Raw genomic sequence first — 26144 nt, 5'->3', positions numbered from 1 at the left:
CCCAATGAGCATTAACTGTTACGTCTTTAATAAATAACAATCAGAAACATGACATTTCAACCTTTTATATTCTGTGGCATAGAGAAGTTAACATCAGACAGAGTTGGTGATATAAATGGCACATTGAACAAAATTAGATGTTTTTCTCTCCAAATACTGTTTTACATCATTAAGGTCTTAATGATGAGATGCCTGTGCATGTTGTAAATCTGAATAAATGTTCTGTGAATTATCAGTTTAAATCCAAGATGTTATTGATATGACATTTCCATCCTTAAAAGAGCCCAGTTATTGATGAAATAATTTTTGTAAGCTGATATCCTTCCTAGAGTCTATGTATATCTATGTATATACTTTATTTTATTTTACTTTCATAAAAACTACCGGTCACTTAGGAATGTCCTTATTTTCCATGAAAACACATTAAAATAGTTTGATTAGCGAATATAGCAAAGTTAATAGGAATTATGGTCATTAGAAATAATGATTTCGAATTGAAATAATAATTGTCCTTTGCTTTCATCCAAGAATCCTCCATTTACAGCAATTACAGCCTTGCAGACCCTTGGCATTCTAGTTGTCAATTTGTTGAGGTAATCTGAAGAGATTTTCACCCCATGCTTCCTGAAGCACCTCCCACAAGTTGGATTGGCTTGATGGGCACTTCTTATGTACCATAGAGTCAAGCTGCTCCCACAACATCTGAGTAGGGTTGAGATCCAATGTCTGTGTTATTTTGCCCATCATATTCTTTTCTTTTGATTGGCCAGTCTAAGACATGGCATTTTCTTTGCAACTCTCGGACAGCATCCTGGTGTTTTGTGGGTACTATTTAACAAATCTGCCATTTGAGGACCTGTAAGGTGTCTGTTTCTCAAAATAGACACTAATGTATTTGTCCTCTTGCTCAGTTGTGCACTGGGGCCTCCCCCTCCTCTTTCTATTCTGGTTAGAGACAGTTTCTTCTGTGAAGGGAGTAGTACATAGTGTTGTATGAGATCTTCAGTTTCTTGGCAATTTCTCGCATGGAAAAGCCTTCATTTCTCAGAACAAGAATAGGCTGAGTTTCAGAAGAAAGTTATTTGTTTCTGGCCGTTTTGAGCCTGTAATTGAATCCACAATTGCTGATACTGCAGATACTCAACTAGTCTAAAGGCGGTTTTCTTTAATCAGCACAACAGTTTTCAGCTGTGCTAATGTAATTGCAGAATGTTTTTCTAATGATCAGGTAGCTTTTTAAATTATCCATTTAGATTATCAAACACTACGTGTCATTGGAACACAGAACTGATGGTTGCTGATAATGGTCCTCCTTACATCTATGTAGGTATTCCATTAAAAATTGTCCAGCAACAGTGGTCATTTACAACATTAACAATGTCTTCACTGTATGTCTGATCATGTTATATTAATGCGACCCCAAACTTTTGAAAGGAAGTGTACATACTAGTAACTTTTTTGTAGTGGGAAACACTACATTCCTTGGTTTACTACGCTTCTCTCCCATCTGACATATTTACTTGTGGGTGGAGCCATATCTACATAAGGGTGCAATTCACAAAAGGTTCAGATGAAGTCATTGGGTGCAATACATATGCTCCCATAAATTAAATTAAGTGAAACAAGGAAGAACAGTGTGCTGGTTTGACTTTTCAGATTGATATTACCTTTAGAGACAAAGTATCGTATTAAATTTGATTGGTGATGCAAGTGTCTTTTTGAACTTTTAATAAATATACAAAATGAGCATAAGAATTGTGGTCACTCGGGTTCAAATTTTTACTTCATGTGCAGATTATATAATAGATCAGATAAGAAATATGGACATAACAAATACATCAGCTTTTAGGATGATACCACAAAAGTGTCATAGAACAACATTGTGTATATACTGTTGAATCACTGTTTTTGTGGGAACTTGCAGGGGTGTTTATATTCCTAATTTAGTCTTCCTCTTATGACAAAGGTCAACATGTTTAGTTCCTATTTAATTGGTAATCCCCATCATCTGAGTCATTGAGACAATTAGCTCTCTGATATGGAAGTGCTTTACTTCTCCATTAGTTTGCAAATGACAGATGCTTTTGGAGTGTGCACGTGCCTGCTCTCAGACTCATATGAAGTGACACAAAGCTAGCTTTGTATTGATCGGTGCACCATACAGTATTCATTTAAGCTTGGTGGCTGAGACAGTATTGGATCATTTGACGCCTCTATGACTGGTTATACACTAAATATCAGGGATCTTATCCAAGCATCAAGGAGAGAAAAGTCTAAACGCATTGTTGAAATAAAGCAGGAGCAGCTCTGAGTGTGTTGCCCATTAAACTACAAAACACCATTTTGTACCATCCTCCAAATTCATCCTACTAAACAAACAACAAACACTTGTTTCATACAAACACTTGTCCCCACCCCAGTCTGCAGCCTTTGCCCAGCAACAATGTGGCTGGCCCTTAGCCCTTATATTTCCACAGCAATAGCCTCGGTCGCTCCAGCCTTTTGACAGGCCATGCAGTATCTCCCAGCCTACAACCAGGACCCAGCAACACAGCCTGTGTTATTGTCTCTCACACGGACGTGTATTCTTGTATTTTGTGAGGCAGGCCTGTGTCCAAATATTTAGCACAGGGAGTTATGAAAGGCACATTATTTCCTTCCCCCGGCCAGTTCATTGTCTTAGCTCTGGGAGAGGGTCAGGGGAGGCTGGCTACTGGAGAATTACAGGGGAAGACTAGGGCGATCCGCCTAACAGCTAGCATGTGGCCTAAAATATGTAGGTTTTAAAGAGGTTCTTAGGGTAATGCTAATGGTAGGCTAGCTAAGATTAGATTATTGTATTGCAAAATGATATTTTTCTAGCCCTTCATGTACTAGTTTCTTACTGTTTACCTGGTATTTGATAGGAAATTGTGGTTACTTTCTGCCACTGGCTTACTTTCAGTTTAGAATAAATGTTTTTTCCATTGTAGGAATGACTCATGTTATTTTACCTTGCCGAACCATATCATGGGCTCTGTGTCTTTGTCCCTTCTCCTGTCAATTTGCACACGTCACACACATGTCACACACACGTCACACACACGTCACACACACGTCACACACACGTCACACACACGCCACACACACGCCACACACACGCCACACACACGCCACACACACGCCACACACACGCCACACACACCCCACACACAGATCACACAGGAAGAACCAGTATAAGCATAGTCACTTCTACTGTGGCTAGTATGTCTTGCTGTTGTTTCTCAAGACTCATCAGGAAGTTACTATTTCTCACAGACCTGACAACTTTCTGCTCTCATAGTCATCTTTATGCTGTCATCTCTGTACTTTTGGGTGCCTTTTAGTTTTTGTGGAAAATCTCCATTCACACCCTATAATCACACACAACCAAAAATAAAAATAGATTTTTAGTTTTAGCATACTTCCTGCTGTTATTAAACACACAACCAAGACAGCAGTGAAATCAGAGGAGTCCCATCTCTGGGATTCTTAATGTAGTCTTAAATATTCTCAATAGAATTAAAATGTTCTGTATAATGCATTTCTATATTACAGTAGAGGCTCAGTGTAACTGTCTTTTTTAGATTGTACAGTCTTCTTACATCAGTGAGTATAGTTCAAAACTGAACTTTTCTGGGAATCTAAATGTTGCTAATCTTACAATCCTACCCCCCCCCCCCCCGTCTCTCTTCAGTGCTGTATTGATAACTATGAGGAGATGGTGAAGATCCTGTTGAATCGCGGTGCAAGTGTAAACGCCCAGGACAATGAATTGTGGACCCCGCTACACGCTGCTGCCACCTGTGGACACGCAGGACTGGTCAAGGTCCTCATACAACAGTAAGATGTGTATATACTGTGGGTTGATGTTACATTAAGGAAGTCTTGCATTTAATTTAGGCTTTATTAATGTTAATTTACAACAGATTTAAATTTGCAACTAACATCTATAGGCTGATGTTTGAATAAAAAATACATGTAAATAAACATCAGCTCCACATGCTTTTCTCTATGTCATTTCTGGCTTTTATTGTGAATATATTTTTTGCCTCTACAGTGGAGCAAACCTGTTAGCCGTGAACTCTGACGGGAACATGCCCTATGACCTTTGTGAAGACGATCCCACATTAGACATTATTGAGACCGCCATGGCCAATCGAGGTATCCCTTTTATTATTATTAATTATTTTATGAGTCTGCTCTTACTGTTGCGCCTACAGCCCCTGAGATAACCCCCAAACATGACCCTGACATACCAGAACAGATCATGTACTAGTAAACTCTTGTATGTTTTTTTTTTGTCCTCTTGAATGTTTTGTGATTGACACCTTTGAGAGCATCAGTTCTCAAAGCATTCACAGGTTCCAATCTTGAGGGAGCCAGATCCAGTAAACAGATCTGAAATGTCAGACAGGGCTGTGTGAGGGGCTGACAATACAACTGAATATAGAGAATCTTAGTGGAGGATTCCCATGTGACCCAGTTGACACTTGCAACACCACTGTTGTGGGTTTCATTCTTGCAAAGGATCAGCACTAAACACAAAGTACCAAAATGTATGCCATGACTGTATGCTTGGGATAAGGAACATGTAGGGATGTTGGGACTGTGGACTTGACACTGAACAAATAAAGAAATACATTGAGAAGATCTCCGTTGCATACTGCTCCTTTCTCCTCTCCTTCTCATTGGAGGAGAGGGTTGGAGCGGAGGGGACTCTGGCTTTCTCATCCAGTGTGTTTGAGAAGGAGAGGAGGCGAGCGCAAATGAGGAGATTGCAGTTGAGATCCTTCCAAAGAAAAAGTCTGAAGTGCACAGTAGGAAATGGATCTTAATTACTATCTATCTAATCAAAGGAGATCCTTCAGTGTTGCTAATTACTCCAAATCTAGTACCAGCATCTTCAATAAGGGAGTGCTCTTCCACGAATCGGCATGCATCCAAATCACATTATTTACACTCATCTTAAAGATGGTGTATCTATGCACTTACAGTTGAGTGGAATAAAGGATTTGAAAAGAAACCCAGTCTGACCGGAACTAATCCAGTCAATATGGAGAATAGAGAATATGGAAGTAGTCTTGGTCTTAAAAAAATTAAGTGACAGTCTTTGGTTTGTTGTCTGTTATGTTTGGGTCTTGGAGGAGATAAAGAGCACATGCTCTTCATACATATTAATATGCTAGCCTAGATATCCGACTAACAAAGTATCTGTAACCATGCTTGAGAGAGTGATTTCAAATTAAATAGAGTGAAAGTGATGCCATTTAGATGCACGCTCTAGTGAGAACCGGGTGTGTCTGTCGGTCTCTGACTGCCTCTTTTTTTATATGCCTGCCTGCTTGACTGACATGGCTTTTATCTGTGTTTGATTGACAGGCATCACCCAGGAGATGATTAACGAAACTCGGGCTTCTGTGGAGAGAAGGATGATGGGAGATATCCAGGAGTTGCTGACGGAAGGAGAGGACGTCAACCACCAGGACTCACAAGGAGCTACTCTGGTGAGATGAGATGGAAGGAGGGAGGGACGTCAACCAGCAGGAACAGAAATGCTGTTGTCACTGACAACCATAAATGATAGTTTACCATACACCCTGAGGAGCCCACACAGATACAGGCCATACACCCTGAGGAGCCCACACAGATACAGGCCATACACCCTGAGGAGCCCACACAGATACAGGCCATACACCCTGAGGAGCCCACACAGATACAGGCCATACACCCTGAGGAGCCCACACAGATACAGGCCATACACCCTGAGGAGCCCACACAGATACAGGCCATACACCCTGAGGAGCCCACACAGATACAGGCCACATGTTTCCCCAGGCCTCTGGGGCACATTTTATGTGATGATGCTTTCTCACAAGAATGCACCTGTCTCATTTCAGAAACTTGTATATAATCTAGTAAAGAACACTATACACACATGAACTCCATACCATTCAAGCAGTTTGTACACTTGTGAAACATTTGATTGGATACTGACATGAAGTCATTTAGGGCTTCAACATTTTTGTGAGTCCCAACCGAAATAATTTATCTTTAGAATTTCTACTATCCGTGGGCTGAAACTGAAAATTGTATATGAGTTGCTGTGGGAATGACTATGAACATACTGTACTGAGTTTTTTGTCAGTTCCTAGTCTACTGCAAGGTATTGGAATGTTTGGTGTCATTGAAGTTTGCTACATCCAAACCCTAAATGCAAAGAACGGTCTCGGATCAAAATTGAAATCACATGATCCCCCCAAAAAACATTAGTAAGCTTCTAGATTACTTTCCCCAATGCTGTTATTATGGAAGCTTGTCATCCATGCTCTCATCTGTTTTTGACCTCCGATAACAGCCAAGTGGACCAACACAGAAAGGATCTAGACCTTTGGAAACATCTGTGTTTATACCAGATAAATACATACTAGTCTTCTGATACAGATTAGCTTGTGTACATTATAATGCTTTTAAGGTTTACCTTCCCTATTTTCCTTTGTGTAACAATTACATATATTTTTTTTAACTATCCCTTAGTGGTTTACAGTATAGCCCTATTAGAATACCATTATTGTGGAATAATTGTGTGTGTAAACAAATAAATGAATGACAGACATCTGCCAGTGATTTACTACAGGGGGGCCAGGGAAGGACAAGGGATGATCCTTTTGGCTGACTCCCCTGTCACCCAGCTGTAATCTTTAACACTCATCCTCTATACACTCCTCCCCAGACTGAACTGAGCAATTCAGCCTATCCAGGACTGCAAGAAAAGAGCTGTTTGGAAAATATTACATTCTTTTACTGAGCTTTTATTTTTTATCCAGACAACTTCATCCTAATCCGATTCAAACTCATGTAAGACTTACTCTTGACCCTCTTACAAGGGAACTTGTGCTTGTCGAATGAGGATGAGATGACTACATCACTCACATGTTTTTTTCTCAATTTAGTGCCCACACAGAGCCGAATACATACATCAACATATTCAAATCTGAACCTTTGGAAGCTAACTGCAATGTCAGCATTAGCCTCCAACTGTGGCAGTTTATGGTAGATAGACTTTTTAAGTACACCCGGGAAATGGTGTATTTCTGTTCCTGCTGGCAAATACTTTTTGTTGAGGTTGCTTATACATCATCAATACTGATCATTTTGATCACCTCCCCTGTCTCCCGAGCAGCTACACATCGCAGCAGCGAATGGCTACGTCCAGGCTGCTGAGCTTCTGCTGGAGGGTGGAGCCAGAATGGACCTGAGAGACAGTGATGGGTGGGAACCTCTCCACGCTGCAGCCTGCTGGGGGCAGGTAAGGGCAGGGAAAACGCAAAGAAAACACATATGGTTGTATTTAGACTTTGAGGAATAAAGTCAGATGAACAGAGCACAAACAAATACATACACAGGCTGAGCATGATCGTGAAGTCAAATTAAACACTTATAGATACCTTTCATTATTTCAGATGCATATTGCAGAGCTGTTGGTTTCTCATGGTGCCAGTCTCAATGCCAAGACCTTCTTGGAGGAGACGCCCATTGGTAAGTCAGAGCCCTTGATCCTATGCAGTCCTCTATTGATCTGTTTGTATTGCATATCACTTGCACTGCCAGGATAGTGGGTTTCATTCCAGGCACCACTACTATGTGAAACGTATGCACAAATGACTATTTCGCTTTGGATTATTTGAATATTATTATTTATAATATTTTCATTATTATTGTTATTGATATAGATATTTAGGAGTAGGAATAGGATTTTAGGAACATTATGACCCCTCAGATGTATTTCCAAGCTCTGCTCAAACGTGCTCTTTATTACTTGGAATTAGAACATAATGCTTTGCTGTATATTTCTGCACATACAAGGGCTAAAACCATTTAGTAACCCACCGGACCACCCCAGAGTAGTACTTGTTTGGATTAAATTTCACTGGTCTTTGATCTCTAACCTTTATGTGACCTGTAGACCTGTGTGAGGATGAGGAGTTCCGAGCCATTCTGCTGGACCTGAAACACAAGCACGACAGCATCATGAAGTCTCAGCTCAAGCACAAAACCTCCCTGTGCAGGAGGACCTCTAGCGCAGGCAGCCGTGGGTATGTACAGACCCCTGGTGGTCAGCAATGGAACTGCACACAGACTTCTAATGTTTTTCTTACAGCCCAAGACAAAAGCAAAATATTTAATAGCTACATTTTCTGATTAATGGAGTCCAGTGTTTCAATGAAAATGTCACCATTTTACAAATGTATGTTAGGTGGTTTCTCACACTGAAAATAGTCAGCTGAAACTATAATTGGTAATTTAGTTCTTTAAACAACCATTACAAAATACAGCCAATTGTAGTCTGCCCTACCTTACATAAAATCAAAGATTATGTAGGTTATATCGAATATATTTGCCACGTCGTTTAATGCTTTAAAGAGGGGAAGGATTAAGGGGAGGTTTTTTGGAATGAGCAGTGGGCTGGATTTAAACCCATGCTGCATCAGTACATGTGCACCTGAGTGAGTGGCTTAGAACACCCTGGGTCACTTTCTTTCAACAACATTCCTGCTTTGCTTTTATCAGGGATTGTATTAACTAAAGAATCCTCAGTACAGTTTCCAGACTACTCTCAGGGTATGGAATTATAACACCATGTAGAAGCATTCTCTTTTAAGTGGAAGACTAGAGCTAAAATGTGCACTCAGTGGGTCTTTAGGACTACAGTCATGTGACAAATGTAAGTAAAGTTGTCTCTATTTATTTGGACATTTCAATATGTAATCTTGATTTCAACACTATTGACAGAAAAGGGTAACCTAATTTAACAAATGATACTGAAAGATTATACTTTGCAATGATTTATTCATCTAAAAGCATGTATGTAGATTGCCAGGGGTCTGGTATATCCATATAAGATAAGGGTGTACTTTGTTCTCATGAGGAAATGCGATTTCTGTTTAAATTGAACTGCATACATGGTTTAAAGGATGTGTGTGTGATATGTTAAATGAATGTGCTTGGAATTTAGCTCAAATATCAATGTGTCCAATAATGTAAAAAATATTTCCTGGGGTAGTAGGGGAGAGTGGCATAAGTTGAGACAATTTTTACTTAAGTTGTCCCATAGTCTAGGGGATAAGACAGAAATAAAACATACATCTACCCTTATTTCAGGACATCCACTGTCTGGTGAAATGACTAGAATGCACCTTATGCCTTGAAAATATAATAGCTAAAAAAAATGTGCCCTGTGGCTCAACTTGCCCCAGGGTATGGGTAAGTTCATTCTAGTGAATGGGTAAGTTGAGCCATCTGAGGGTAAATTGACCAATCCTTTTTTGTTAAATAAACGCAATTTCAAATAATTTATTCATTTTTCAAATATATTTTAATAATGCATTTTCCCTTTCCAAACAGTCATGCTTAATTTCAGTCCTCATTATAATGTTTGAAATTGCAAAATAAACTAATGAATGGAATCAAGGTTGAATTTTTCTTGAAAATAATTGCTGGTCATAAAATTAGAATATCATCAAAAAGTTGATTTATTTCAGTAATTCCATTCAAAAAGTGAAACTTGTATATATTCATTAATTACACACAGACTGATATATTTCAAAAGTTTATTTCTTTTAATTGTGATGATTATAACTGACAACTAATGAAAATCCCAATTTCAGTATCTCTGAATATTTGAATATTACTTAAGACCAATACAAAAAAATATATTTTTTTGAAATGTTGGCCAACTGAAAAGTATGAACATGAACAGTATGAGCATGTACAGCACTCAATACTTAGTTGGGGCTCCTTTTGCCTGAATTACTGCAGCATTGCGGCGTAGCATGGAATCGATCAGTCTGTGGCACTGCTCAGGTGTTATGAGAGCCCAGGTTGCTCTGATAGTGGTCTTTAGCTCTTCTGCATTGTTGGGTCTGGCGTATCGCATCTTCCTCTTCACAATACCCCATAGATTTTCTATAGGGTTAAGGTCAGGCGAGTTTGCTGGACAATTTAGAACAGGGATACCATGGTCCTTAAACCAGGTACTGGTAGCTTTGTTGGAAAAGTCCTGTTGGAAAATTAAATCTGCATCTCCATAAAGTTGGTCAGCAGCAGGAAGCATGAAGTGCTCTAAAACTTCCTGTTATACGGGTGCGTTGACCTTGGACCTCAGAAAACACAGTGGACCAACACCAGCAGATGACATGGCACCCCAAACCATCACTGACTGTGGAAACTTTACACTGGACTTCAAGCAACATGGATTCTGTGCCTCTCCTCTCTTCCTCCAGACTCTGGGACCTTGATTTCCAAAGGAAATGCAATTTTGACTTTCATCAGAGAACATAACTTTGGACCACTTAGCAGCAGTCCAGTCCTTTTTGTGTTTAGCCCAGGTTAAGACGCTTCTGACGCTGTGTCTTGTTCAAGAGTGGCTTGACACAAGGAATGCGACAGCTGAAACCCATGTCTTGCATACGTCTGTGCGTGGTGGTTCTTGAAGCACTGACTCCAGCTGCAGTCCCACATTTTTGAATAGGTTTTGTTTCACAATCCTCTCCAGGGTGCGGTTATCCCTATTGCTTGTACACTTTATTCTACCACATCTTCCCTTCGCCTCTCTATTAATGTGCTTGGACACAGAGCTCTGTGAACAGCCAGCCTCTTTAGCTATGACCTTTTGTGTCTTGCCCTCCTTGTGCAAGGTGTCAATGGTCATCTTTTGGACAGCTGTCAAGTCAGCAGTCTTCCCCATGATTGTGTAGCCTACAGAAATAGACTGAGAGACCATTTAAAGGCCTTTGCTGGTGTTTTGAGTTAATTAGCTGATTAGTGTGGCACCAGGTGTCTTCAGTATTGAACCTTTTCACAATATTCAAATTTTCAGAGATACTGAATTTGGGCTTTTCATTAGTTGTCAGTTACAATCATCGAAATATATCAGTCTGTGTGGAATGAATGTATACATTATACAAGTTTCACTTTTTGAATGGAATTACTGAAATAAATCAACTTTTTGATGATATTAAAATGTTATGACCAGCACCTGTATGACTGAAAATCTCCAGTCATACAGAAGTATATGATGTGAGGCTTTAGCGGTAGTTGAGCATCATATTTCATTCATTTATTTTTTTATCCTTGACACTATGATGACTGACCTTAGATTTAATAATTACCCTGTTTTAACTAAAATATTGTACATTGTTTCACCTCCTACAAACATTGAAACATTCTGAGTATTAAAACTATTTTCTGGTTATTTTTTATTATTATTGCTAAAAGTTACTTTTAAGACAATTAGGAAATTTGAATACAAAACTGTCCTAAATACTTTGCTAAAGGAACAATCAGGAGTGAAACTGGTCTGAGCCCCAGCACCTTCAGTCCATTAAAGAGCCAGGTGGAGCCAAACCGTGGCACCTTTGGTTATGAGAATTCTGCATTCAACACTATATAATGAAAGTCAGTGAATCAACAGATTTTATGCAGCATTCTTGAATATTTTATGTTCTACTCTATGTAAAAACAGCACACGCAACAAAAATCTAATGTTGAGTTGCAGAACCAGTAGCTAGAAGACCGCCACAATATAAAGAAATACAATCGCATGACAAACAATGAAAACAAAAGGCCAAGAAATGTTTCAAGGGAAAGAAAGCTTTTAGAACACATTCATGGTATAGGCATAACCTCTATTCAATGTCTTTATCATTGGGCAAATCAATTCCACTGTAACTATTTCCTCTTTGCCCTGGGCTACATTTACACAGGCAGCCCAGTTCTGATCTAGTGATTTTGACCAGTCAGACCAGCTACAGTGAGGGGAAAGAATTATTTGATCCCTGCTGATTTTGTACGTTTGCCCACTGACAAAGAAATTATCAGTCTATAATTGTAATTGTAGGTTTATTTCAACAGTGAGAGACAGAATAACAATAAAAAAATCCAGAAAAACTCAAACATTTTATAAATTGATTTGCATTTTAATGAGTGAAATAAGTATTCGACCCCTCTGCAAAACATGACTTAGTACTTGGTGGCAAAACCCTTGTTGGTATTCACAGAGGTCAGACGTTTCTTGTTGTTGGCCACAAGGTTTGCACTCATCTCAGGAGGGATTTTTTCTCACTCCTTTTGTCTCCTCCTTGCAGATCTTCTCCAAGTCATTAAGGTTTTGAGGCTAACGTTTGGCAACTCGAACCTTCAGCTCCCTCCCCAGATTGTTTATGGGATTATGGTGTGGGGACTGGCTAGGCCACTCCAGGACCTTAATGTGCTTCTTCTTGAGACACTCCTTTGTTGCCTTGGCCATGTGTTTTGGGTCATTGTCATGCTGGAATACCCATCCACGACCCATTTTCAATGCCCTGGCTGAGGGAAGGAGGTTCTCCCCCAAGATTTGATGGTACATGGTCCCGTCCATCGTCCCTTTGATGTGAAGTTTTTCTGTCCCCTTAGCAGAAAAACACCCCCAAAGCATAATGTTTCCACCTCCTTGTTTAACGGTGGGGATGGTGTTCATAGGCAGCATTCCTCCTCCAATCACAGCGAGTTGAGTTGATGTCAAACAGCTCAATTTTGGTCTCATCTGACCACAACACTTTCACCCACTTCTCCTCTGAATCATTCAGATGTTCATTGGCAAACTTCAGATGGGCCTGTACATGTGCTTTCTTGAGCAGGGGGACCTTGCGGGCGCTGCAGGATTTCAGTCCTTCACGGTGTAGTGTGTTCCCAATTGTTTTCTTGGTGACTATGGTCCCAGCTGCCTTGAAATCGCGATCCTCCCGTGTAGTTCTGGGTTGATTCCTCATCATTCTCATGATCACTGCAACTCCACGAGGTGAGATCTTGCATGGAGCCCCAGACCGAGGGAGATTGACAGTTCTTTTGTGTTTCTTCCATTTGCCAATCGCACCAACTGTTGTCACCTTCTCACCAAGCTGCGTGGCGATGGTCTTGTAGCCCATTCCAGCCTTGTGTAGGTCTACAATCTTGTCCCTGACATCCTTGGACAGCTCTCCATGGTGGAGAGTTTGGAATCTGACTGCTTCTGTGGACAGGTGTCTTTTATACAGTTAACAAGCTGAGATTAGGAGCACTCCCTTTAAGAGTGTGCTCCTAATCTCCGCTCGTTACCTATATAAAAGACACCTGGGAGCCAGAAATCTGATTGAGAGGGGATCTAATACATATTTCACTCATTAAAATGCAAATCAATTTATAACATTTTAGATTTTTGTTTTGTTTTTCTGTCTCTCATGGTTCAAATAAACCTACCATTAAAATTATAGACTGATAATTTCTTTGTACAAAATCCGCAGGCGATCAAATATATTTTTTTGCCCAAAATCCAAATGTTGTAAAAGCTGCCAGGGAAACTTTTAGGTAAATTAGTGTTATATGCTAGAAACTATTGAGCTATTACAGTGGATATAAAAAGTGTACACACCCCTGTTAAAATGCCATGTTTTTGTGATGAAAATCAATGAGACAAAGAAATGATGTCAGAACTTTTTCCTCTCTTAATATGACCTATAATGTGAACAATTCAATTGAAAACCAAACTGAAATCTTTGAGGGAGAAAAAGGAAAAATATAAACCTTACAGACTTATGCAACCCGGTTGCATAAGTCTGCACACCCTCTTATAACTGGGGATGTGGCTCTGTTCAGAATTAACCAATCATATTCAAACTCATGTTAAATAGAAGTTATTACACACCTTCAATCAGGAAAAAATATAACTGGTCAGGGAGGCTTCCAAGAGGCCTACAGCAACATTAAAGGAACTGCAGGAATTACTGGCAAGTACTGGCTGTGTGCTACATGTGACAACAATCTCCCGTTTTCTTCATATGAATGGGCTATGGGGTAGGGTGGCAAGACGGAAGCCTTTTCTTACAAAGAAAAACATCCAAGCCCAGCGGAAGTTTGCAAAAACAAACATCAAGTCCCCCAAAAGCACGTGGGAAAATGTGTTATGGTGTGATGAAACCAAGGTTGACATTTAAGGCCATAATTCCAAAAGGTATGTTTGGCGCAAAAACAGCACTGCACATCACCCAATGAACACCATACACACAGTGAAGCATGGTGGTGGCAGCATCATGCTTTGGGGCTGTTTTTCTTCAGCTGGAACCGGGGCCTTAGTCAGGGTGTAGGGAATTATGAACAGTTCCAAATACCAGGCAATTTTGGCACAGAACCTTCAGGTGTCCGTTAGAAAGCTGAAGATGAAGAAGTTCACCGTTCAGCATGACAACGACCCAAAGCACACATCCAAATCCACAAAAGCATGGCTTCACCAGAAGATTAACGTTTTGGAATGGCCCAGCCAGAGCCCAGACCTGAATCCAATTGAACATCTGTGGGGTGATCTGAAGAGGGCTGTGCACAGGAGATGTCCTGGAAATCTGATGAGCCATGCTAATAGACTCCTATCCAAAACGACTGAGTGCTGTAATAAAATCAAAAGGTGCTTCAACAAAGTATTAGTTTAAGGGTGTGCACACTTATGCAAGCAGGTTATTGTGAGTGTTTTATTTTTCCCCCTCAAAGTTTTCAGTTTGTTTTTCAATTGAATGACTAATTTCACATTATAGGTCACATTAAAGGTGGAAAAAGTTCTGATATGATTTATCTTTGTCTCATTCCTTTACATCACAAGAACCTGGCATTTTAACAGGGGTGTGTAGACTTTTTATATCCACTTTATATCATGACATCTATCACATTACATTATGCAAAGACCAATATATGCCACAGATGTACTAATGTTTCATGGCATGATAGCTTTTCTACATTAATTAAAATTAGAAATAAATTGTCTGTTATGCAGTTTTTATATATATTTTTAGACCTGGATAAATTAGCTCTTATGTAACAGTCATTATACCTGACATGTAAAAAATATACTTTGACATTTTTAAAGTACATTATAAAAAAGAAAGCACTTTTCCCATCATCTTCCTGAATATATCATCACATGGCAAAAATTGTGTACAGTTTTCTAGATACAGTGGGTGGGTCAACATACCCAAGATCTCATCTGACCCCACTTTTCGCCAACTCCTCCTCTTTATGTATATGTGCATGTGTGCTTTTCTTGTAGTAAAGTGGTGCGGAGGGCCAGCCTGTCTGACAGACACAACCTTCGTGTGAAGGAGTACGAAACTGAGGCCATCGTGTGGAGAGGAGGGAGGGAAGAGAAAGAGATCGACCAGGAGAACAACCATCCCAGCAATACAACTGTTACTGTGGTCAGTTCCCATGTCTCTTAAAAAATCATTATCTTGTTGTGACACATTTCTTAATTTTTTGGTTTTATTTCAGCACTTTGGATTTGAAATAATTCAACTATGGGTTTAAAGTGAAGACTGTCCGTTTTATTTGGGGAATATTTTCATCCAATTGGTTTTAAATGGCCGATTAACCTCATTTTGCAATCCTCTTAGAAATACGTTATTTCAGTACTTTGGTATGTACAATAATCCCCATGAAAGTGATATCATAAACATACATTACTAGTTTGATAACTCTTGCTCCAAGCATTTCCCTCCTCCTTAATTTTTGGAACTTTCTTGGTGGAATAGAAACTAGATAAATAATAAATAGATCAGTTCTGCTCACCGTATCACATTTATAGAGAGACATGGACAGCATAAAGAAAAAAACTATTCACAGCAGAGCCATGTGTGCATCTCTTTTCTAAGAGCTTTACACATTTCCACAAGGTAGCCATTTCATTTGCCAAATTGACCCTAGTTGTTTGAGCAGTAGTGTCTTTCATCTGTCTATAAGACATTTCTACAGAACACTGCAAGCTCTTTTTGGTACATTTTAGGCCATCCTGTTTTTCAATCTAGCTAGTGTTTTTTGCATTTTGCAGTCGTGCCTCTGTAGTTTAGCTGGAGATGTCTTCTACAAATGTTAGTAGCTGACTCATCCACCCCCTATCCTCTGAAATTTCTTTTTTGATTATGGTGAGTATTTTCTGGACATTCACTGTAAAGTTCTTCTTTGGGTACAAGGTCATTTGCCGATATACTTATTTCTACTTCTTAATATAACAAGCATTCGATTTTTGATACTGTTGCTACAGAGTCAAAAATGGTTAGTCCTTCATGGTTGAAAATACCCTCAAAATAAATTGGAGGCTGCGCATTAACCTTAGAGTAATATTATAATTTAAAATCCGAAGTGCTGGAATTCATGACCTTTTTTTATTCACTGTCCAAATAAGTTTGTATATACGAGTTGAGCCAATGTGTCTGAGCATTCCGAGTCTCCTCCATTGCTAAAGCTAAGTGACATATTTTACTCTTAATCCCTGTGCTGTTTATTTCTGATAAGCGTGCTAACATGTTTACCGATCTGTGAGTTTTGAGTAGCTGTTAGTTGCAGTCATTAGTATGTCCCCTTTGTCACAGGAGATACCCATAAAGCCAGTAGAAGAGAGGCCCAAACTCCAGAAGATCCTTAAAGATCACAGCGGTATCATCAAGCAGAACGGCACAATCTCCACCACCAAGTCCATACCCACTCCCAGTCAGCTGCCACCCACCAATGGCGAGGCACCTTGCCCTGACACAAGAAGTGTGACGTGCAGTCAGCTGCCTGAGGATTATTTGTCCTTGCCCAGGGAGCGTGCACAGACCTTGTCAGAACTGAAAAAGCAGCGGTCGGCCGCCAAGCTGCTCAGCCACCCACTCTTTAACGGTCACCTTGGAAATGGCTCCACTGGAACCACTGAGCCTCAGAGCCCTGTGGACTCACGCATGCCTCTTGTCTCATCCAATGGCAGCACAGTTTACTACACCCCAACCAGTGGGGACCCACCCATTCTCAAACTGAAACAGCCAATAGATGATGAGGAACCAAAGGGCAGGAGCTGTTGCTGTGTCTCCTAGAAAGAGGCTTAGAAGTGACCCCCTAGTCACTGATCTAAAGTCAGTTTTATATTATTCCCTTCCAGTGGATTACTGTTTGGAGAGGGCAAACTGGTCCTGGATCTGTGTCTAAGGGCAAATTCTTCTCAGAACAGAGCATATCAGAGCAGGATGATCATCTGAATGTGGAGCTGGAAATGGGAAGAGATTGCACAGAGGGATACCGGAAGGCAGAGCCATGGTCCAAGAATGTAATAGTAGTTGAGCTTGCCCTGTCAAGTGATTGGTTCCCTTCTGCCTTGTTTCCTTTCCCCGGCACTGTTTCAGTGGACATTATGGAAGATAGGATAGCCTTACTCTGGAAGTTGGGCGCCTTTCTTAGGGTGATAGGAACTGAGGAAAGTTGAATTGGGGAAGAGCAACTGTGGTGGTTTGGACTGGGCAATGAATACTGTTGATCTCCCTATGGCATTGGTGGCTGTGATGGCTTGTTGACCATAAGAGTACACAGGGATACCCTTGCTCAAGAGAACAGGCCAGCCACTGTGACACATTGTGGTTTGTGCAGGGGACATCAACATGGAACAAGATTACCCTTTGCCCTTATCAGGAGAGAACTCCAGTGCCATACGAAGGGATGGCCAGGCAGAATTCTCTCCCATGTTAAGCCTATGTGGTGGCTTTTTCTTTACCTGAATCACTATCACATTCCTCAGTTTATCTACTGTTTCTGAAAGATTGCAGAAAGGTCTGCTCCACCATATAAGAAGACGCTTGTGTATTTATTTCTGTAGCTGTACAAACACAAAGTAGCACATAAGAGAGATTAGGCATCTTAAGTGTTCTTGTTCAAATGCTGACTATTTTGGAAAAACGAAAGAAGGGCTTATACTAGAGTGGGTAGGATAAATGTAAGATTATTGACCAAAACAACCATTTATTGACTAACTCCCTGCCAAAGTGTGCCAATGTTTGACATTTACTGCTGGCAGCTTGTGAGGTAAGCTACACCAGGTTTCCCAGACTGAGGTAAGCTAAAAACACAGCCATATTAATGGTGCTTGTTGTACTAAAATCTGATTGGGTCAATCTCAGCGAATGTGTCCCTGAGGCGGCGGTTCGCTTTAAGGGTAATATTAATTTGCTCAGTAATCTAATTTATCATTTAAATATGGTTATGCTAATAATTCTAACAAAACTCCATATCAGAAATTTTATTTCACCCACCCTAGTTTGTAATAGCTACACCAACAGAACCATATTATGGTCAACTATTTGCTCTTGTGAAGAAAGAGTATAGGAACACTGCACTGCACTAGAGACATTTGAAAGAAGGCAGCATTAAACTCAACTTTTCTCATCATCCATCCATATCCAAACCGATATTTATTGCGGTGGTAGAAAGTTGTTTGATAAGGCCATGTTTTCTTTTTTTTGCTATCTTTATTTGTATGTAATTTAAGCAAAATAATTGTTTTGAAAATGTATGTACATTCTTTAGCTGTTTATTTATGAAGAATAATGTTATGTACATGTACAAAGGAAATGGTTTGTAATGTCCTACAGTGTATTTATGTCATGATCTGTCCATGGAGAGCGAATGCAATAGGATGGTGTGTTGGCACAGTAAATCTTCCTTTCCTGTGAAGCTTTGTATTCTGTTTTGAGATCTGTTTGTGCTTTTTAGACAACTTTGTGGTCATCACTGTCATGGAGTTGGCAGGACTGTACAAACATCTTTAGGAACAGACTGGAAGCACTGCACTTTCTAGAATATAAATGTTCATATGGAGTTGACAAGATGAAGTCTGTAGCTTGTGTATTCCAGTTATTCAAATGGAAGTGATCTAAATTTTCTTCAATCAGGACTAAATGCATACAAATTTAATGAATACAACAGGACTCCCTATTTTAAGTGAATGATTTCTCGGTTATATACATTTTATTTCTATCTATCTGAATTCCAGATAAATAACCTTCATAAAGTTGGGCCCAAGTTCAAGAACTGTTTGTGCTGTCTTGTGGCTGACATCTGCAGTACTGAATGATAGCAATACAGTTTGGAAAGAAGAAACACAAGTCTTGGCTGGCCTTTGTAAGAGGACACTCAACATAATATTAGAACAACTTATTTGACTGTCACATTGTCATTGCTTTTTCAAATTGCACAAAGACAGTACAGATCCCTCTAGGGAAATAGTGTGTGCTTAACCATTAATTAATATGAAATACTGTCATGTACTGTTACTGCCAAAATAAAGGAAACATGTGAGTGATGATGGATACTAAAGGTGTTTCCTTTATTTTGTATTAAGTAGGACATCCTCCCAGGCTTAAAGTTTATGAATACTAAAAAGGAATGTAACTTTTTTCAACTTCATAGATGAGTCCTCATCAAATTATTTTGGCCAAGACAAAATTGTAATCCATTATTCCGTTTTCTTTAAACAGGCATTATCATTTTGTGAACTTGAGCAAGTCAAATATGGAGATGATTTCAGGTTTCTTAAACATGCACACACATCTAAGGAACCATCTAACATCAATTAAAACAAATTTAAATTTTTCAATCAAATTCTCCTTTTAGCCAAGCAAAGTGTCATGGCACCATATTAACCAATGTGCTGCACCCCCGTCAGTCAACTGTCACATTGTTATCAATTTTCTACAGAGGCCACAGTGATGTTGATGGTTAAAAGTTGAATGGGGAAAAATTACTGTTTGGTTTAAAAAACATTATATGGGCTTGGAAATGCAATGAAATTGCTAATACTTTGGAAAACAACTTGCCATCATCAGCATATCAAATTTACTTAAAATGTAAATTAATAATGTTGTCATTAACTAGCAGTTAATGAAGAATAGCTGAACATGTTACTGGTGCTAGCTTAAATTTGATGGAGCCCTAGCTTTCATAATATTGTGTCTATAATCAAGATAGTGACATCAAAACTTTGGCAAAAGGTTTAGCTATTTATTGTATACCTATGGGGCATAGCCTAGAGGTCAACAGCATTGGCCAAATAAACAAAAGGTAGATGTTTTTTATTTCCGAGCTGACAAGTGAAAAACCCTGCCGTTCTGTCCCTGATCAAGACCGTTAACCCGGTTAAGTTTTTAGCTCATTTGCCAGGTGAAAAAGAGGTTAAAAAACTATCCCATAGTTGATAATAATCCATGAGTATCCCACGTTCCAACACTGGATGTAAACTACTAAGCAATGCAAAGTGCGAATGTAGTTCACATGTTAATGTCCTTTAAGTAAATACATACAGCATTAGGTTGTATGAGATGACAATGTCATGCTCAGATCTGTACTACCCTCTAAGAAGAAAAGGTTCCTGAAGGATATTTCTGGGGCTCTTTCAGTTGAAACCCCGGGGAGCCCCTAACGCATGGTTATTCAACTCCGGTCTGTGAAACCAGTTCCTAATCAAGGACTTCTTTAGACCTGGAACACCAGGTGGGTGCAATTAATGATGAGGTAGAACAGAAAACCATCAGAGTTGACCACCCCTGCTCCGGGTTCTTTGAATAATCCTTTTCAATGGTTCTTCAAATAACCTTTTGGGGTGGTTATTTGTGGAACCATTAAAAAACGCATTTAAAATAACCTTTTTCATTTTTGTACTTGAACTTACAGGTTTTATGCAAATTCAATGAAGAACCCCTAAATAATCCTCCATTAACCTTTTCTTTCTTGAATGTAGTAGCAGCAGTAGTAGTAGCAGCAACCCTCAACGCTGCACTAGAATGTAGCAGTAGTAGTAGTAGCAGCAACCCTCAACGCTGCACTAGAATGTAGCAGTAGTAGTAGTAGCAGCAACCCTCAACGCTGCACTAGAATGTAGCAGTAGTAGTAGTAGTAGCAGTAATACTAGCTATATTTGACTATGCCCTTCTGGGTTGTGTCCATGTGGGTGTAAAATAGTGTTCTTATAAATGTTCTTATACTAAGGACATAAAGATTGAGCGCTCACACTGGACACAATAGTTTCCACAATATCTACTTTAGCCACATCCATCCCCAATACTCTTCCCTGTCAAGACTTCGTATAGTGTTAGAAACGTGCAGTCAATAATGTAAATAGTTAGGTAACTGAATTGAATAATGACATGTCAATGTTGTTATTGTGGTAACATTGTACACCAGTCATGAATGTGTTGTTATCAGATCCTTCACATGTACATGTATTTAGAATTTCCCAGGGCTCAGTATGTTTTTAACGTGTATTATCTGGCACCTAATATATCATCCAAATCTACACTGACATCTATCTTTTCACAGTTCTTTCCTATTGCTGTGGACAATGCTTGTATACCAGTAAGTCTGTCAGATGTTAATAAGAAAAGTCAAACTACTGATTTTGTGATTACTGGAAATACTGATGGGTGAGTTAAAATATTTTGAATAAATTGTATATTTTGCGCATTTTATTGTCTTCGATGTATGTGCATTTCTATTGCATTAAGAAAATCAAATTTTTTCCCTTCTTGAAGTTTCACTAATTTCTCTCAATAACCTTGTGGTTTTGACTGCTTACTGCCCTCTTAGCATCTGCAAGGCTCCTGGTGTTGGCAGAGGCCCTCTGCAACTCCCAAAAGAAATGCTCAGTGAGTTGTACTGTGAGGTTAATGACGTCAATTTCAATAGGCTGCATCCACAATGCCAGCATCCGTCACGGTAATAGCCCTCTTGGCATGACAGAGGAGGGAACAGATCCATCCACGTGACCCTATTCTTTACGGCTTCTTAATAGAAGGTATTCCATTATTCCATTTCAGGGCTGCAGGGCAGTCGTCTGTCCAGTAACCAAAAGGTTGCCAGATTGACTTGAGGAAAAGTCTCCCAGGTTCTTATTGAAAATGGAATGTGTTAAACAAAATACAAAGAATGTATATCAGTATTAAAGTAATGTCAAATCAAATGTCTGTAGGTCACACAGCTTTGATTTTTTTGCAGGTAAAATAACCCTAATATTTTTGGAGAAAGGTATATTTAAGACTAAGATAAATAAAAGAATAATATAGAAATAATTTATAAATGACAAAACAAGTCCAGAGTTACTGTGCTTGTGTTTCACTTTCAGTTCAGTAACACTATCTACACCCGCGTTAACAAAAAAGTTGGGACACTGTGTAAAATGCAAGAATCCAATGATGATTTAACCCTATATTCAATAGAAAATGGCACAAAGACAACATATCAAATGTTGAAACTGATAAATGTTAATGTTTCTTGAAAAATATATGCCCACTTTGAATTTAATGCCAGCAACACAAAAAAAGCTGTGACAGGGGCAACAAAAGACTGGAAAAGTTGTGTAATGCAAAAAACATCTCCCAATTAGGTTAATTGGCAACAGGTAACATGATTGGGTATAAAAAGAGCATCCCAGAGAGCATGAGTCTTTCAGAAATAAAGATGGGGAGGGGTTCACCACTGTGAAAGACTGCGAAAGGCAAATAGTGCAACAATTGAAGAATAATGTTTTTCAACATAAAATTGCAAAGAGTTTGGGGATCTCAATCTACACTACATAATATCATAAAAGTTTCAGAGAATCCAGAGAAATCTCTATGCAAAGGACAAGGCCAAAAACCAATTTTGGATGGTGATCTTCGGCTCCTCAGGCGGCCCTGCATTAAAAACAGACATTCTGTAGAGCAAATTACTGCATGGGCTCAGGAACACTTCAGAAAACTATTGTCTGTGAACACAGTTTGTCGCTAAAATTAAAATGCCCATGCAAAAATTAAACCAGATATAAACAAGATCCAGAAACGCTGCCGCCTTCTCTGAGCCAGAGCTCATTTACAGTTTTTCTCAATTTCTTGGGCTTATTTTTCAAAACAATCTTAACATTCTTTAAGCTGAAAGTGCAATCGTCACAACTGTTCAATGGGACATCATAACTCTATTCCATGTCTGCAAAATGCAGTAACTTTACCAAAACATTTAATTCATGCTTCAAAACCTAGTTATGTCAGTATGTTGTGAGCTGTACTGGTCAAAATTGTCCATATGTTTAGATATGTTTTCACATATGTTTTCATGGCAGTCAACCCTTGAAATGTTTGTTATTAACAAATTTCAGTTATGTTCTACTTTTTTGTTGACACTGACTGCTTACTCTACTACACAAGAATGTCAGTTTTGTTTAGCTGAATGCTATTGTGTATCCCACTGAGCTGTTTATATACCGATTTCAACAGTAGGAAAATGTTTACTGGGAAAGGTCAGTACTGTACAATACTGTAGTACACAGAAAATGATATTCACATTTGTTTGTATACAGTAAATTTAGCAATGTGTTACATGTAAACAGAAAATTCACATTTGCATGTACATTGTTACATATTTCTTACATATGAAGTCATAGAGAGTGAACAGAAAATCTGCCACAAAACAACACCCATAAAATAATTCTGCAAGAAAATGAGAATCTGCTGTTGTTCTGTAAAACTTTACATTACACTACAAGTTCCCATCTTCTTGGTGGACATCTTGTCACTCTTGTTTGTTTGGGAAGAGATTTTCGTCAACATGACATGATTTTCGTTTTCCCTTCCGATGCACCGGGAGAAAAGTCTCCTTGTGATTCCTATTTCATTACTATGTCCCCTGGCAAGAAATTTGACTGACTAATCAAAATGGTGAAATTATTTTTGGGAATCATGGATGCTGCGTCATCTGGATTAAACAGCAGAGGGACCATCTGGCTTCTTATCAGCGCACAGTTCAAAAGCCAGCATCTGTGATGGTATGGGGGTAGAATGGTGCACATGGCATGGGTGTCATGCACATCTGTAAATGCTGAACAATATATACAGGTTTTGGAGCAACATATGCTGCCATCCAGACAACGTTTGGGAAGGCCTTGCTTATTTCAGCAAGACAATGGCAAACCACATTCTGCATTTATTACAACTAAACTGGTATACCTGCAGTCCAGACCTGTCACCCATTGAAAACATTTGGCGCATTATGAAACGAAAAATATGACAAAGGAGACCCTGAACTGTTGAAGAGGAAAACATTTCACTTTCAAAACTTAATCAATTGGTCTCAGTTCCCAAACAAGTGGTGTTAAAAGAAGAGCTGATTCAATATATATATATATATACAGTATGTTTTCCAGCGCAGTTTACGTGTACTATAGGTCACCTGTTTCCATCGTTTATTCCTCAGCATCTGAATATCATCCTAAAAAAGTATTACCATGTGCATCAGAAGAATCACGTCTAACTCCTTTTACAGTTTGTTTACTGTAAATCATATATAGTTACAGATGTGTGTTGCTTAGGTAGGTACAAATGTTCAAAATACTTTAGTGTAGATTTGTTTTTGTATCGCCTGTTTTAAAGTGTGGGCTCTTCTTTACAAATTAATGTTTTAACACACAACTGAATGGGAGAAGCTGGTTTTACACTATCAAAACAGCTCAGCTCAAGCCTCTTAGCACCACAGAGCAACACTACCAGGACACTGAGTATGTCACTGTGTATGCAAGTAATACTGTATGGAAGTTGTTCTGGATAAGAGCATCAGCTATATCAAAAGCAACATTTCAAATGACACTTTTAGGGCTGAGTTGTTGACATTCCTTCAGGACAACATGACCCAGCATTTTCAGTGACTTTCACAGGGAAACACTGTATGCCTGGATGCTCCTGTGTAACATCAATGTCGTGGGATTGATTCACGGGCGCGTGGGACAACAAAGTATGAAAATGTATGTTTTTAAATACTGTAATTTGGTCTGGATAAGAGTGTCTGCATAACAGCATTGTCTTCATTGTCCATATATGTTTGCAAGAAGTGTACAATTAAAATGTATGAAGTGTTGGCACCTTTTTGCCATACTTGCTGCACTTGGCCAGACTTGGCCTTAATGATGAAAGCAAATGTGTATTTCTGCAGCCACTTAGTCACAGTGAGTGTAGAGTCAGTATGTTGTGGTTGTGGAAACTACTTGGCTGTGGTCTCACAAACCATTTTATGGAGAAAAAAAAGGTTGGCAATGAATTATATGGCTATATCTGTGTGTATGATTCATCCATTAACTTTACATTTCATATACTATTTAGGCGTTATGCACAATACATGTACATGTCAGTTGACAACTCTGGACATTATTGTCCAAACATTTTTGGGATTGAAGGGTTCAGTCACAGGCAGACAGAGTAATTTTCATGAAGCAATTTTTAAAAATTATTGTATCCTATTTCACTTCCTCTAAGAAACGAGAAATTCTAAATCAGATGTTGATTCAAGTCTGCGGTGAAGCTAATTTCATTTATAACAATCATGTGAAAAGAATCAACAGCTGTATTTTAATTTGAACACAACCAACAGATTTTGTTGGTTTAATCAAGTTCCACCTTAACAGACAACCATAAATGGCCTATCTCGTTTATGGTTGTGTAATCTCCTTCCCTGTCACTTTGGCCCAAATGTGCTGTGCACAACAGTCTGAGGATGAGGTCATAGAAAGGAGGGGTCAGGAAAAGGAGGTTAGAGGGCACTGTTGGTGCCCTGACAGTAGGTTGTTTTGTTTGGCCGGTTACCAACTCTTACAACATGCATGTGAAATCCTCAGGTAGTTCCTGTACTTGTTAAGTGACATCTACACTCAGCTACTAAAAGAGGTAACACTGATATGAAACACTAACACTCTTCCAAAATGCAAAGCAAATCCCAATCAAACATGAAAGACAAAACAATATTCATAAAAATGGTGTGCCTATGAGGTTGCAAACCCAAACAATTTTGTGTAATTACCACACACTAAAAACAAAACACACAGTAAGTAAACACGGTCAGTTAAAAATGTATTGGGCACGCCTTGTTATCCGCACTAGTCTGAATGGTCATGATGATAACCTTATCTGTACCCAGACAAAACTGCAAATGAAAAGGCTGTTTTTTTTTGCTTTCAGACTCACATATAGGCTGCAGTATGGTTCATCTGTAATAAAACATGATTGTGGGTTAAGCTTATGAATGCATTAATGAATGGAGCTTGACAGGCAAATACATAGAGCATAGGCATACTTGCTACTGTTTTTTCATAAATGTACATTTGCAATGAAGGATCACAATTTGGAAACCAGTGCAAAAAAAAAGGTTGCAGCAAATTAAGTTGACTGGATTTTTTAATGCAGTAATTGCAGTATAAGTACAGTATACTGCACTAACTACAATTACAGTTTAGTAAAAAAAAAAGTTTTTGCTAC

At 39.1% G+C, this 26144-nt stretch overlaps 1 protein-coding gene across 3 annotated transcripts in view; it reads left to right on the top strand.

Annotated features, from left to right (window-relative positions):
• ppp1r16b (protein phosphatase 1, regulatory subunit 16B) overlaps positions 1-21339 on the top strand; it is a 115349-nt gene extending 94010 nt beyond the window's left edge. For 2 of the 3 annotated variants that reach the window (XM_010882005.3, XM_010882006.3), the window contains exons 4-11: positions 3716-3861; positions 4079-4182; positions 5401-5525; positions 7202-7327; positions 7482-7557; positions 7985-8114; positions 15128-15275; positions 16446-21339. In XM_010882005.3, coding sequence (XP_010880307.1) covers positions 3716-3861; positions 4079-4182; positions 5401-5525; positions 7202-7327; positions 7482-7557; positions 7985-8114; positions 15128-15275; positions 16446-16925 — 1335 coding nt within the window. In that variant the 3' untranslated portion in view covers positions 16926-21339. The remainder of the gene's footprint in view (positions 1-3715; positions 3862-4078; positions 4183-5400; positions 5526-7201; positions 7328-7481; positions 7558-7984; positions 8115-15127; positions 15276-16445) is intronic. The other variant, XM_010882008.3, reaches the window with a different exon arrangement.
• The last annotated feature ends 4805 nt before the right edge of the window (positions 21340-26144 follow it).

The sequence above is a fragment of the Esox lucius genome, chromosome 17, assembly GCF_011004845.1.
Source record: "Esox lucius isolate fEsoLuc1 chromosome 17, fEsoLuc1.pri, whole genome shotgun sequence".
Classification (NCBI taxonomy): Eukaryota; Metazoa; Chordata; class Actinopteri; order Esociformes; family Esocidae; genus Esox; species Esox lucius.
Note: the sequence above shows the minus strand (reverse complement) of the source record. Positions and strands in the feature narration are given on the sequence as shown.